We start from the raw sequence: 13733 nt of genomic DNA, 5'->3' as shown, positions 1-13733 counted from the left end.
TGATAATTGCGGTTTTATGGTTGTAAGAAAATGGAAATAACCCGACCTCGGCAGATGAAATTAGCGCAGATTAGCGTAAATGGTGCGCGTTGTTCGTGCAGACGTAGCGACAGAATGGTGGTTATTCAGCTGTGTATTCGACAGTGTGTCATGCATTTCAAATGAGTCTGTTTCTCCGGCTGCTGTCATAAATTATGCTTAAATAGTTTCAATCTTTCAGAGGCAACAAAACACTGTAGTAACAGTGATTGACATATTTGATTTGTCTTTTTTTCAAATGTTATAAAAGCTTCTGTAGCTTAATAACACGTGTTTCTTTACATTATAACAGCTAATCAGATGGGAACAGATGAGGGGCTAAAGAATGATGGCAGAAAACTTGCTCCTATATATTGTGATGAAGAACTTTGGGAGTTTTAAGCAGCTTTTTGGGTACTTAGTGACTAGGAAACAGTTAAGAGGTGCGAGCTGGATCAAATCTGACCTACAAAGAAGTCGTGAGAACCAATGCAGAGACATCCTGATGTGAAATTATGGCATACATGTCATATAAAATGGAGGAAATGGGAAATCATCTCATGTCTGCCACCTCCTTTCTGCTGCCTGGACATGTTAATGTGTATAATTAACTAATCAGCTTATGCCAGCTTGATCACTGGGCAGCTCCGTCTGACGGCTTCGGCGTGTTCCAGAAACATCGCCAATGATTCCGCTCGAATGTCCTCTTTGTGTCATTTTATCTGCTGCCTGCTGGAGCAAACTCATTTAGTCAGGAGCAAAACATCTGCAGGTCTGAGGGAGAGTTAATGTGGCGAGATTACGCTCGTAAAAAAGAACGAGAGGAATGTACATTTTCAGAGCGCAAGTTGGGCTGAAATGAAATGACGCACATAGAAAGATTGAATTGGTCTTGATTGATAGAAACACTTAATATCTCATTAGGTCTGATTAATTCGTTTTATCGGTATGGTCTAGTCGTTCTGCAGCGTCGCTGAGAATCAATTATTTGTCATTGCAACCGGAATGAAGACGATAGCGGCTGTAACTTTTGCAAATGTATATAAATCAATGGCTCAGTGTGAGTCGGCTCCAACAGCTGTATCAGTGAAAATGTAGAAAAGCCCCCACAGACTTGCCAGTGTGGTGTGTGTGCAGAAATAGTCCTTGGCAGTGGAAGCCATCGATTTTCTCCCCGCGTACAGCAGCTCCTCTTCCCTGCCGGCACAGCGTGTAATACGAAACCACGAGTTTTCCCTTTACCCACAGAAATCGATTTGGTTTAGCCGTAGTCCGGACGGCGTCCTCTGCCGCACACTCCTCAGAAAGCTTTCAGCAAAATACGCTGAAAAAAAGCACCGGGCCCATGTTTCAACGGCCAGACAAGTCGCCGTGACTACAAAGCGCCGACTGTGACACGGCGACAGGGGCGGCGGCGCACGTCCAGCGAGGGGCATCAGAAGGGCCGCCAAATCAAATGAATCCCTCTGATCTCGTGTTCCCTGAGAAGATGATCCACATGGACACTTCCATGTCGTCACTTGACACAAAATGTCTTTTCTTCCTCTGAAAGCGGCGACATTTAGCGTCTTGGGATGATTTCAGGAGCCAACGAGGAGCCGCACTGGAAAGGGTGGTGTCTGAGTAGTGCGTTCCTGGAACTCTCCAAGCTCCAATCAATCTCACATATTCCCATAACAATATATACATATATATATATACAAACTGGGGTGTAAAGAGTCACTGGGAGACATGCCTCTCCGGGACACTTCCAGCCATCGGTTGACTGCAACACAAAGAAAGGGATTGGCTGCTGGTCATAGTAGGGGAGCAGCCTGGGCTGCAGCCAAGCATTAAAGGGCTCAACTCTTCCCGCACAGGCGGCGTGGGTGTGGGATTCAAAAATGTTGTCATGTTCAAAAGGGGAGAGAAAAATGCTTCCTATTACTGCCTGTTTCTAGGGAGGATACTGGGAGCGGAGAGGTGCTGGTGTCTGCTTCACACCTGCCAGCGAATGCATCAGTATGGTCGGAACGCAGGCGCTAACACACCGACGGTTATTACACCGGAGGGGTCGGACCTCATCCTTCGGCACAATGACATGAGGCCGTCTCAAAGTTTCCCGCCAAAACCCATCTTCACTGCTACGCTAGCTACAGTTAGCTCCGACCGGCTCGTACCTGCAGCCACTGCGACTGGTCGCTGTGTCCTGCCGTCCAAGCGTTGACCTTGCCTTGTTTGTCCAGCCGGGCCTTCCCAGGCTCCCAGGTGAACATGTCCATGTTGACAGTCCGGAAGATGCTTGAAGCTGTGATCTGGTAATCCTGGATATGCCCGGATTTCATTCCCATCGGCTCAGAGCAGCCTGGGAATGTCAAAAACCAACAAACAAAAACTATTACTACTAAAAAAATGCACACATTGATAAAGATTTAGCACTAACATCACTACTTGTGATTTCGTGCAAAGTTGTTTTGCCACAATAGAGAGAAATGACACAGTTCCCAGCACTTTATTGATGTTTTGTGCAAACGTGCGGACGATGTCCGGTTCGCTCACCTGACAGCTCGCAGCCGAGCAGCTCCATGCGCAAGGTGCAGTGCCGCCGACAGACTTGGGGGTAAATGCGCACGTACTGGGCTTCAATCGGAGGGGTGAAGGAGCTGGCAGACGGAGTGTTGTTATCAACATTCCCTCTGAAAATCTGTTGTAGGGGATAAAATGACAGGGGGGGGCGGGGAGAGGCAGATCAGTACTGCTGGAAAGTGGCCGTGTCTCCTGTGACCAGTCCACATTTAACAAATTCATGCCATTCAAGGTTAGCATGCTAGAAACCCGGCAAGCGAAGGCTCTTTGAATTAGGAGACCGGAGCTTTGCATGTGGCAGGATCAGAGGAAGGCGAAAAGAGGGAGAATTGTGGATAGATTAAAGGCAGCACATTTAAAATGAGTCTACAATGAGACTACATAATCGGGACTGATTGTCCAGTGTTGTGATTTTGAGGGGAATTTTCAGAGGTCGACAAATGAAGGACAGCTGTGGCTAGCTGGCTGTTGGGATGATAGAATGCCGCGTGGCGTGTTTGGTGGCGGTTAATTCCCAAATAGTATAAAAATTCAGTCCAACAGTCATAAAAATGGAGGGGAAGCGAGGTTAGGGGAGCATCAAAATAGGCCCGGAGTGTGTTAGCTAATTAAAAAGCCATTTCATCATGTCCTCCACCCTGTCCTTGATGGCGTGCCTGGTCTCTCAGTGGTGTGTGAGGCCGCATGTGTTGAGAGTTGGCGTGTGCGTAGTTGCACGGGGTGGGAGGGGGTGTTTGTGTGTCCATGTTCATCTCACCATATCATCGTCTTTGCTTCTGACTTTGTACGTTCTCCAGGTCTTCCCGTCATCGCTGTAGGCTACTTTGTAAGACTTGACGTACTCGGCACTGCCAAAACGCTTGGCTCCCTGGGTAATCAGGCCGGTGACCCTCATTCTCCTCTGGAGGTTGATCTGCAGAAGACAAAAAAGTGTTGAGAAAGCACCAACATGAGCACCTTCCTCGGTGTTCGTGCATGAGGCGCGTGAGCGTGCAGGAATTGGGAGCGACTCGGCTGCCTTGTGTCTTTCCTGTCGTCAAAAAGACATCATTTAATAAATTTTCACGCCTCTGATCAGGTCTGTCACATGAGGTGTGCACCAGCCATGGTGAGACGGAGGAGGGGTGGGGGGGTCACACAGCTAAATATGGGAGTAATGAACAAGTTCACATCTAAGAGCACAGCTGCTGTAAAGGGCCCACAAAGTCAAATCTGTTTGGTGGAGGGAAAAGAGTGTCAGTCTCCACACCGACATGCTTGTTTCTTTATTCGCCGATGATCACGGCCCCTCCTTCCAAAACGCTGATCATGCTCCGCGCGGAAGGCGTTGTGATGCAGTGTGGGACTCATTTTAGAAGCAAATGCATCATTTGTAAATAAAGCCGGATCGCAGCCGTGGGCGTAGTCGGCAACAAAGCCAGGCTCATCAGCATCATATTGCTTAATTAAGACAGAAGGAGAGAGAGGAGGCCTCGGGGTCCGTTAGCTAGCATATCGAGGCTACTGCGTTATATCGGAAAGCTTATGGAACATTTAAAATTCAATAGCTGTAAATAAAACCATGCCCGGAGGGAATCAAAGCCCTCGTTACGACTGAAGCGTCTACTGGGCCACGAGCAAATATTCATGGGTAATCATGGAGCCATCCTCTGAGACAGACGGAAACATTTCTCCCTACTTCTGTAGGCCGGAAGAGTGTTAGCACCGCTGTGACCCAGAAGGGCTCGGGTCATGGACCGTTTACATCAGGATCAATAACTTCATCAAACACTGCAACAAAATTCTGTTGAAGTTAGCGAGGGCGAACGCATCGATTTGAAGGGAAAGTTTTCTGGAGGTGCTGTTCTGTTACCATAACGGTGAAATAAGGTCATTTCGCGAAGAACAGATCTGAGAGCAGCAGCTCCAACGGAGAGCGTGAATTCCGGGGTGTGCAGGAACTGCTCCGGGAAAACGACCCTTTTAAACCCCAACAGAAGAGATGAGCTGTTTGTTCACCAACTTTGGCCGAAGTGTCAAAAACTAATGAAGTAGTGCGACATAATACTGCCGCATCCTGGCTCTCCTCTGGAATTTCCATTTGCAGATATAAGACTCAATTACACATATTTCTCAACCATTTAAACCAATGTATCAAGTTAATTATACATCAGCACCGCTCTTATATCCTCGGAGCTGCGGCGGTCGGCTCTTTCTCATTTGCAGAATTTCTTCATTCTGCTCGGTTTTCTCCACAGACAGAGATGCTTCTGCCACTAATTAGGACACACTGTCATTTAAAGGCCACCGCCGGCATAATTGGGCGATCCCTCACATTTCTAATGAGCGCTCTGGAACACATGTCGATGTCCTCTGTGCTAATGCTGATGCTAACAGTGCAGCCTCTCAATAATATCCATGAGTGCATCTTTCCATACAGGCTTTTGACCACATGCATTTTATTGAAAAAGAGTTAATTAGCTATTTAATCATCTGAGTGTGTGATGAATATATGTATAATTAACATGCTATTACAGAGTAGAACGACAATGAGTCGGCAAGGGGGGAAATAATGGAGGAATGTCCAGTTGTACTTTCAATGTCATAAAAGTGGTGTTTGATGCTTCCAGCCCCCTTTTTCTGAACCAGTATTCTAAATATTTGCATGAAACTGGTGGAAACTTACGTTTTGGGTGGGAAGAACACATGACTTGGGGATGCAGCAGTAATCGATGCGGGATGTGATGTGGGCCAGAATATGATACACACACAGCCAAAATGACTCAATCGCTGACGTCTATTGTCTAACTCACAATGTAATATGCTTAAACTTGAGTTGTTTACACAGCCCGGATCAGCCCAAAAGCCAGGAGTATTGGCTTAACAATATTTTATTATGAAAACCACTTATCCTCTGTTCAGAGAATTATATTGCTATAACAATTACACTTCCCCGTGTCCTTGAATGCACCAAAGAGCCCTGTGGCATAGACAGTGTTATCCAACACTCAGGCAACACTCAGGCATACAAACACACAATATGCACGTTTGTACTATTTGGTGGGGACTTTTACTGAAATAATGCATTCTGCAAACTGTAACCATAGCCCTAACCATCAACCATAACCTTCACATCTGCTTTAACCTAAACCCAACACCAACATCAACCCTGTATGCATGTAAGCTGGTTAAATTCAGACTAGAGCAGCTGGAATAAAAGAGACGGTCGCTGTTTAATCATGTCTAAAGAGCAGTTTTAAATGACGTCAACGCTGTTGCTCACACCTGAACTTCCGTGGTCGAGCTCTGCTTCTGCGAACTCCACATAAGGGAATCGCAGCTTTGAAACTAAACCGGGTATTCCGACCAGACTTTCACATCCAATGTCCAGGAATCAGCACGACCAAACGGATGAGAAAAAAAAATATCCAAGAAAGATGAAACTGCTTCCCTGGAAACGCTCCTCAGCTGGGAGGAGAGAAGCGTGAAAGCTTCAGCCCAATTGATGTTCACCCAGCTGAGTCCACCCGATTCTGTGGAACTGTGGCTTTTCAGTCTGAACCATCCTGGGAAGAGATTCCCGGCCCGACAAAATAAGGGCTCCTGTTTCGAATTAAAGTCTAAAAAGGGTCATTTTTACGACACATACCAGGCGACGTGACCCCACAACTCGACACCTGAACATAATCTCATTCACGCTTTGCCTTCTATTAATAAACAGTAAACCTTCATCGCCTTTTAACGTGATTCGGATTGTTCGGTTCTGCCAGCACAGCCGGCTGCATCTATATTTTCCCGATATTGGTCAGACCGGCAGCATATTTCCCCGGAGAGTTCAAAAGCAATTCAATGTGTGGGCTGGTCGTGACCAGCCTGTGGAAAACTGATATTCTTACACCGCCGCCGCGACGTCGTGTGAACAGCTTTCTCGCACGTGCACCATTTGCTAGCGCGCACAACCCTCATCAATAGGAGCAAACATATAGCGGGAACGCCGCGCAGCTGTGATGTATTATTCAAATATGTTGTTTGGTGTTGGGTTCATTTGTGGAGCTTTGGTGGGAAACAGCCGACTGTGGCGCGTGCATATGAAATCATCGGTGTATTTACATATGCGCATGTGTTTGCGCACGCAAAGTATCCCACACACATCTGTGTGGCTCCTGAAGTGCTTCTGTTCTGCTAAACTCTCAGGGATTTACGGGATTTTAGCGACTTCTTTTTCGGCTACTTTGCGGAAAGACGTGCGGAACAAACGGGAACGATCCGGATTGGGTCGGCACCTGTCAGTGGGACGCCGCTGCGCAGGCACAGCCAACAAAATCGTCTTCAAAAGCGCGCCGCTGATTTCTCAGTGTTTATCCCAAAACCGCTGACAGAACTGTACACCTCCGTAGTCTTGGCCCAATTACGCGGGCCCTCTGTAGAAACACACAATGCCTGCAGCTTCCCGCGCAGCTTCCCACGTGGTGTCATTAAACCCAAACAAAGCGTCTCCAAATCGTCAGCCGCTCCCGCTCCGGGTTCCTTCCCTCCCACAAATGTCGACTGTTTATTTGGCTCTTTTTTTTTTTGCGATCTCACTCATTTATTTTTTTATTTTTTTTACGAATCTGTTTTTCCGCCCTGTCGTACTCGCCTCGGCTCGGATCGGCTTCCCTGTCATGCTTCCACACTGTAGTGAGTTTTCCTATTATATTTTCTTCATGGTTCACTGCCTGACTGCGCCCTACGAAGTTCCCTGTCAGCGTTTCTGTCCAAACAAAGAGGAGCTGACAGCAACGGAAGTAATTAGATCTTATCTATTTACCATTGTTATCTATGCCAAAAAAAAAGATCCAGTAAATAACAGTTAAATCAGCTTTTCCACCATCTCTGCCACGAGATCTGAGGAATTCGCTCGCAGCCTGTTGGTGAGTTATCGTGCGGTGGATCATTTGAGGTAATCTTGGCTCTCGTGAGGTCAATCAGGTTATATCGGTGTGTGTTCACGTGCACAGGAAGTTTCTCTCTCTTTAGACGTGGATTCTGACTTTTCCTCTCAAATTAATAACCCCACCCAAAAATATATCTCATCTTTTCCCCTTCCTGCAGCAGTGACCCTCTATGCTGATGAAACTGTGGTATTAACGGTGAGAAAGGGGAACTTTGTGAGGTGGCTGAGTACTGGTGAACGGGTCAGATCAGCAGGGAACCCAGAACCAACCGGAAATGGATCAGTGTAATATCTGATAATCACAATTTAACATTAATGTAATACACAGTTAAACAACCTGCATCCGTTCACTGTAATTATATTGTTATATCCTCATTGTGTCCTAAACCCAAGTAGGTTATTCCCCAAATTTTTTTATATTTTGAAATTTTTTATGACCAATTCTCATCAAACTACACTGTAAAACCTCATGCCATAGTCAAGACATAAAGTATTATGGGTAAAATCATTTCCACGGTTCTTTCCAGCCCCTGTGAAGAACATATAATCCTGTGAATAAATGAATAAATAAAAAGTCCTCATGGATACACCCTTAAAACATGTAAAAGCCTTTAAATTTATACCAGGGAGAAACATCATGCCTACATTTCTAAAAGCCCCGTAAACTGCTGCGATCATTGTCCACGGTGCACGAGGGACTGCTCAGAACATTTAATTCTTTTCTGCTTCCAAAGCTTAAATGCTGTTTCAGAATAGGACCTGTGAGTCACAGCAATCATGTAAGGACAAAGAAGGAGGTGCGGTTATTCCCGGAGCGTCCGGATTCCTGGAAAACTGCCCTTAAATGACAGCGGATGACTCAAATTACAGTCCTGCGATTGCACATTACAACAGCTGCTCCATGGTGTGTGTGTGTGTATGTGTGTGTGTGTGTGTGTGTGTGTGTGGGGGGGGGGGGTTACCTGGATCCACGGCCATCTGTCGTTTTCAGCGGCGGTCCAGGCATTGACCAGACCCCTCCTGTTGAGCCGCGCGAAGTAGGGGTACCACTTCTGGAGGCCGAACAGAGCGCGGTGGGTGGAGGAGGCTGTTATCTGCTGGTTGGAGATTATGCCGCCCTCCATGCCCAACGGTCCAGAGCACTCTGAGCCCGGAGAGACAGAACAGCGGTCAGAAATATTCCAGTCTGTCACATTTCTTCAAACACCCGTGTGTTTCTCACCCCCATTTTGGTGGGATGAACGTTGTTTCCAGGAAATCAATATCTTGGTTTACACCAAGGGGGACACGGATGGTTGTTTAAAACCAGCATCAGTCAATATGACCCATTTACGCCACCTGTAGTTCTGTTTTTTAGACGTCACGCTGCTGAGACCTCTCAAAACAACACCAGCGCTGGGATCTATAGAACAGTTCCACCATATACTTTGGCTGAAGTAGCACAACACTTTTATTTTGTCCGTCACATCTGAGGGACGAAAGACTTGCTCCTTTATCTCTTTTATCAGATTCTTCATGTTTCCCGGGGGGGGGCAGAGACTGCAGCCACTCCTGCACAGCTTCACAGTGAAATTCAACAAGGTTCTTTTATCAACAGGCTGCAGTATTAAAGTCTGGGCACACGACACGAACGCCTACGCGAAGAAGTTTAATTTGGGGGGGGGGATGTTTCTCTTTTGTCTGCTGGTCATACTTTAAGGACCCAGAAATGCATTTTCACATTTTCATTTTGTGGTTTTGTTTTTAAACCATCTTTCATGCTTTAATCTATCAGTTTTCTGTCTACATCCTATAATTAGGGCTGCATAGAAACTGTCCCGAACAAACCAACTAGAACCTGTAAATGTGTCCTCATTGAGCTCTTTCCTCAATGCCGATTAGCCAAAAAGGGTCCAATTGTGAGTAGATGGGTTGTAATATCAGTGAAAAACAGTTTATTCCCTTTTAACAAAAGCAGAATGAGCTCAGCTGAATCCAGACTGCAAATGAAACACGTGGCGTCAAAGAGTCTTTTCTCTTTCACGTAGCATCTTTTCCCTCCGATGTGCCAAGGAACATCAAGAGTTTTTAAAGAGCTACCTCGCTGTAAAACGGCCCGTGGCAACGTTGAATGTGTTTGGTTTTTTAAGAGTGACAAATTGCTCTTCAAATTCAGAGATCAGAGAGCTTTAATCCGCAGCCTCACACAAATTCTTCACTGAGATTGTTTTTACATCATTATGGGAACATGTTAAAAGGCAGAACTGAGGAATTAGAGGTGAAGGTATTTAGCGTAGATCCATTTAGCAAGTGGGACGCCGTCGCTTGGCTCCAGAGCCTTTCAGTCTGAATAAACTGTTGTCATGTGGAGACGTGGCACACAGATTGGAAGAGATTGGCCCACCACTGGACATCATTCAAACCTTAAACTGGAATATGCAACTCATTTCATCATAAATAGCTCTGGAAATTGTTTCCCCAGCCCAGTCATTTTAAGGGTATCAGAGAGGTGACAGGAATTGTGGGCGGTGGAGCGTCTCTTCTGTCCCCGCGTCTTTGACGGTGACAGCGTGCGACAGTCCCACGCTGTCTTCATTTACTAAACCCAATTATTTGCAGACACATCACGGACCTGACCATTCAATTAGGGCGTGTCTGAACACGGAGACCGAGGAATCTGGAGTGGGGTTGAATTCCCTAAATGTACCTACATGATCGACTCGCTGAGGGTTGAGACCAAACTCTCACATTTTATCACAGCAGACGTTCTCACACATGATCACCATCAAACACTTTGGGAGTCAGAATTTTGTGCCGCCGTAGTTGCTCGCTGCACCATGTATTTCATGTTAAAAAAAACAAAACAACACACCTCAGACTTGTTTGTACTTGAAACCTTTCAGAATAAAAGTCGATGACATTAATTTAATTGACATTAAAAAGCCTTTAATGAGACGAATGTGCATCGTGCTCGAGGTCTGTGCGAAGCGCTCTTTGCTGGACTCAAATCCTTCTCTGTTATTTTTTATTTGCTTTCACTGGGTTCATGCTTTTCATGCGGAGACCCACTTTCTGTGGACCGGGGGGTGTTGAAGTGGTTCCACAAGCTCCCAGATCTCCATCAGAAGTAGAAGTAAGATCTGAACAGATTCTCAGTAACCTTTGTATAGATATAGATTTTATTATCTCAATGCAAAGAATCCCATCGATATCCAGCTGGAAATAAGCCAGTGACCACAACTACGTGTAGTTGACACTGGTTATGCTGGTGGAAGAGATGAAGCTGAACAGGATTTATTTGTTGTCCGGTGTCCCTCCGACCACATCTGGTCCAACCGGTGGGTTGAGCTTTAATCCCAGATGTGCCGTAAAAGGTGACAGAACTCGGAAGAATCCTGGAATTAGAGCACCTGCGACTCTTGGCATCAGTCGGCGGAACTTTGCATGTTCGTGTAAACCCGCCTTGGGGGAAAGGCCGGAGCGACGGTCACTGCAGACTGTGATCGTCCTAGCTAGCACCAACAGGCAGGCAGGCAACACATCGGGCAGGAGAAGAGCAGCTGCAGGGAGTCGTTAGAGGAGCGTCAGGAATCAGGAAAATGATGCAGCTAAGGAAACAATGCTGACTTCTTCTGCTGCTGAAACCGTGGCAACGCTGTGGGGAAGCTCCGGCGTGTGGATAAGGTGAGATGTAGAGTACATCCCACCACGGTAGCTTACTCTGTTCACCAGTTCAACCTGGTCTCTGTTCTAAAGAGGGACCGGTAGGGGGGTAGATGACCGGTAGGGGGGTAGATGAACAGTAGGGGGGTAGATGACCGGTAGGGGGGTAGATGACCGGTAGGGGGGTAGATGACCGGTAGGGGGGTAGATGAACAGTAGGGGGGTAGATGACCGGTAGGGGCGTAGATGAACAGTAGGGGGGTAGCTGACCGGTAGGGGGGTAGATGAACGGTAGGGGGGTAGATGAACGTCATCGGATCCTTTTACAGATTACATTTTTAAACAGGGTAATCCAGTTTAAACTAGAACTGTTTCATATCTGACTGTAATCCAGGACTGAAATGATGTGTGATATGTTATTTGAGGATTATGGTCATCAAAAAGAATTTAAAGTTATAAATAACATCTAAAGAAGAAGAGCATCAACTCTAATGTTGATGTTGGGGTCCTTGTGCTCCACATCCAGAGGCCGCTGCGATGTTTCCGCCTCTTAAATCCCCAAAGTTGCTGCCACATTCTCAATCAGCAACTTCCATATGCAAGAATTTGGCTTTTCTTTACCAGAACTACTAAAACCTTTGACACTGTAGTGAAACAGACTGAAAAAGATTGTTTGTCCTCGTGACAAAAATCAGCAAAATCAACTGAAATGCTGGAGGACAGACATTTAGTGAGTGGGGGGAAAAATCCCTGTTCTAGTTTTAATGGATATATCCCAGCTGTGTCTTCTATTTCCAATCTGGAGGGCGTATATGTTCCGCAATCGATGTTACTTGTATGTTAAGTGAGAGGAACTTATCTCACATTAAGTTGAACAAGTTCCAGCTTCTGAGGGCACAAAGGCATCGAATGTTATCTTGGACTGAAATTAAGATAAAGCGGCATCTGTGTGTCGATGCTTCTGTAAAGCTCAGTCTTCTCTTTTGTTAGCTGTCGCTCTCTCTCTCTCTCTCTCTCTCTCTCTGTCGCTATGTCTCTCTCTCACTCTCTCTCTCAACCACTTTGGTCTCATGCAGATGTTTGAATCTGGATTAGTGTTGAAAAGAAAAGCACTTGCAATTGGTTGTTACCTCTATTGTAAGTTCTCTCTGCCTGAAGTTTACTCATCAATCCAAAGTTAGAACATATCGTTAAAGAATTGTTTAATTAAAATCATTTTTTGGCAAAACTTTGGAGAACTTAAGCCGTAGCTAAACTGGGTTTGCTTGGTGCTGTGGTTGGCTAGCTCATACAGTAGGCTCAGGTTGACACAAAGCTAGCCCGATATACCCACAATCACCGTGGAACTGTGTTCGGTGCCTCTGGGACTCGACCCGCTGGATCCTTTCAGGAGGATTTGTCATGTGTCAACTTTGTCAGCTGTCGAGGCTGTAGAGGCCGACCAAATAATGTCCATGAAACCTGACATGAAGGCATTTTTTATACATATTTTACTGCTACTGCCCCTGACGACAGCTGATTACATACTGTATGTCTGGTTGGACACTCCGAAGCGGAGATGGGTCTCTTCTAATGAGCTGTCCGCCAGTCTCCCGGCCCACATCGACCTGTGAGCGCCCGACACCCGCACGGGTGCACGTGACTTTGACATGACAGCCGCGTCCCTCAGACCCCACCATGCGCTCCCGCCGCCGGGAACACCCAGATGACACGTGAGGACAAATGAAAAGCCACAAAGAGGAGAACCGAGAGGACCTGAAGCTCAAACACGACTCCTGTTTGAGGAGCCCATCACTGGTTGAAAGACAAGTTCCAAACACATCATTCATGCGCATTTTTACACCAGCGATACAAACACGAGGATGGAGGAATGACCTCACCAGATCGACCTGAAAATCAGGCAAAATCAGGCTTTGTGTGGATACAGAAGAGTGTCACGAATACACACCAGCCACGATACATGAATACACACCAGCCATGATACACGGATACACACCAGCCACGATACACGAATACACACCAGCCACGATACACGAATACACACCAGCCACGATACACGAATACACACCAGCCACGATACACGAATACACACCAGCCATGATACACGAATACACGAATACACACCAGCCATGATACACGAATACACACCAGCCATGATACACGAATACACGAATACACACCAGCCATGATACACGAATACACACCAGCCATGATACACGAATACACACCAGCCACGATACACGAATACACACCAGCCATGATACATGAATACACACCAGCCACGATACACGAATACACGAATACACACCAGCCATGATAATGAATACACACCAGCCACGATACACGAATACACACCAGCCACGATACACGAATACACACCAGCCATGATACATGAATACACACACCAGCCACGATACACGAATACACACCAGCCATGATAAATGAATACACACCAGCCATGATACATGAATACACACCAGCCATGATACAGGAATACACACCAGCCATGATACAGGAATACACACCAGCCATGATACACGAATACACACCAGCCATGATAAACGAATACACACCAGCCATGATAACGAATACA

The 13733-nt window shown here is 46.2% G+C and overlaps 1 protein-coding gene across 5 annotated transcripts in view; it reads right to left on the bottom strand.

Annotated features, from left to right (window-relative positions):
- LOC130525790 (EGF-like repeat and discoidin I-like domain-containing protein 3) overlaps positions 1–13733 on the bottom strand; it is a 68235-nt gene that overhangs the window by 17063 nt on the left and 37439 nt on the right. For all 5 annotated transcript variants that reach the window (XM_057032970.1, XM_057032968.1, XM_057032971.1 and 2 more), the window contains 4 exons: positions 8461–8642; positions 3341–3496; positions 2557–2701; positions 2178–2362 (listed from right to left, as the gene is read on the bottom strand). In XM_057032970.1, coding sequence (XP_056888950.1) covers positions 2178–2362; positions 2557–2701; positions 3341–3496; positions 8461–8642 — 668 coding nt within the window. The remainder of the gene's footprint in view (positions 1–2177; positions 2363–2556; positions 2702–3340; positions 3497–8460; positions 8643–13733) is intronic.

This window comes from Takifugu flavidus, chromosome 5, assembly GCF_003711565.1.
Source record: "Takifugu flavidus isolate HTHZ2018 chromosome 5, ASM371156v2, whole genome shotgun sequence".
Taxonomy (NCBI): domain Eukaryota; kingdom Metazoa; phylum Chordata; class Actinopteri; order Tetraodontiformes; family Tetraodontidae; genus Takifugu; species Takifugu flavidus.
Note: the sequence above shows the minus strand (reverse complement) of the source record. Positions and strands in the feature narration are given on the sequence as shown.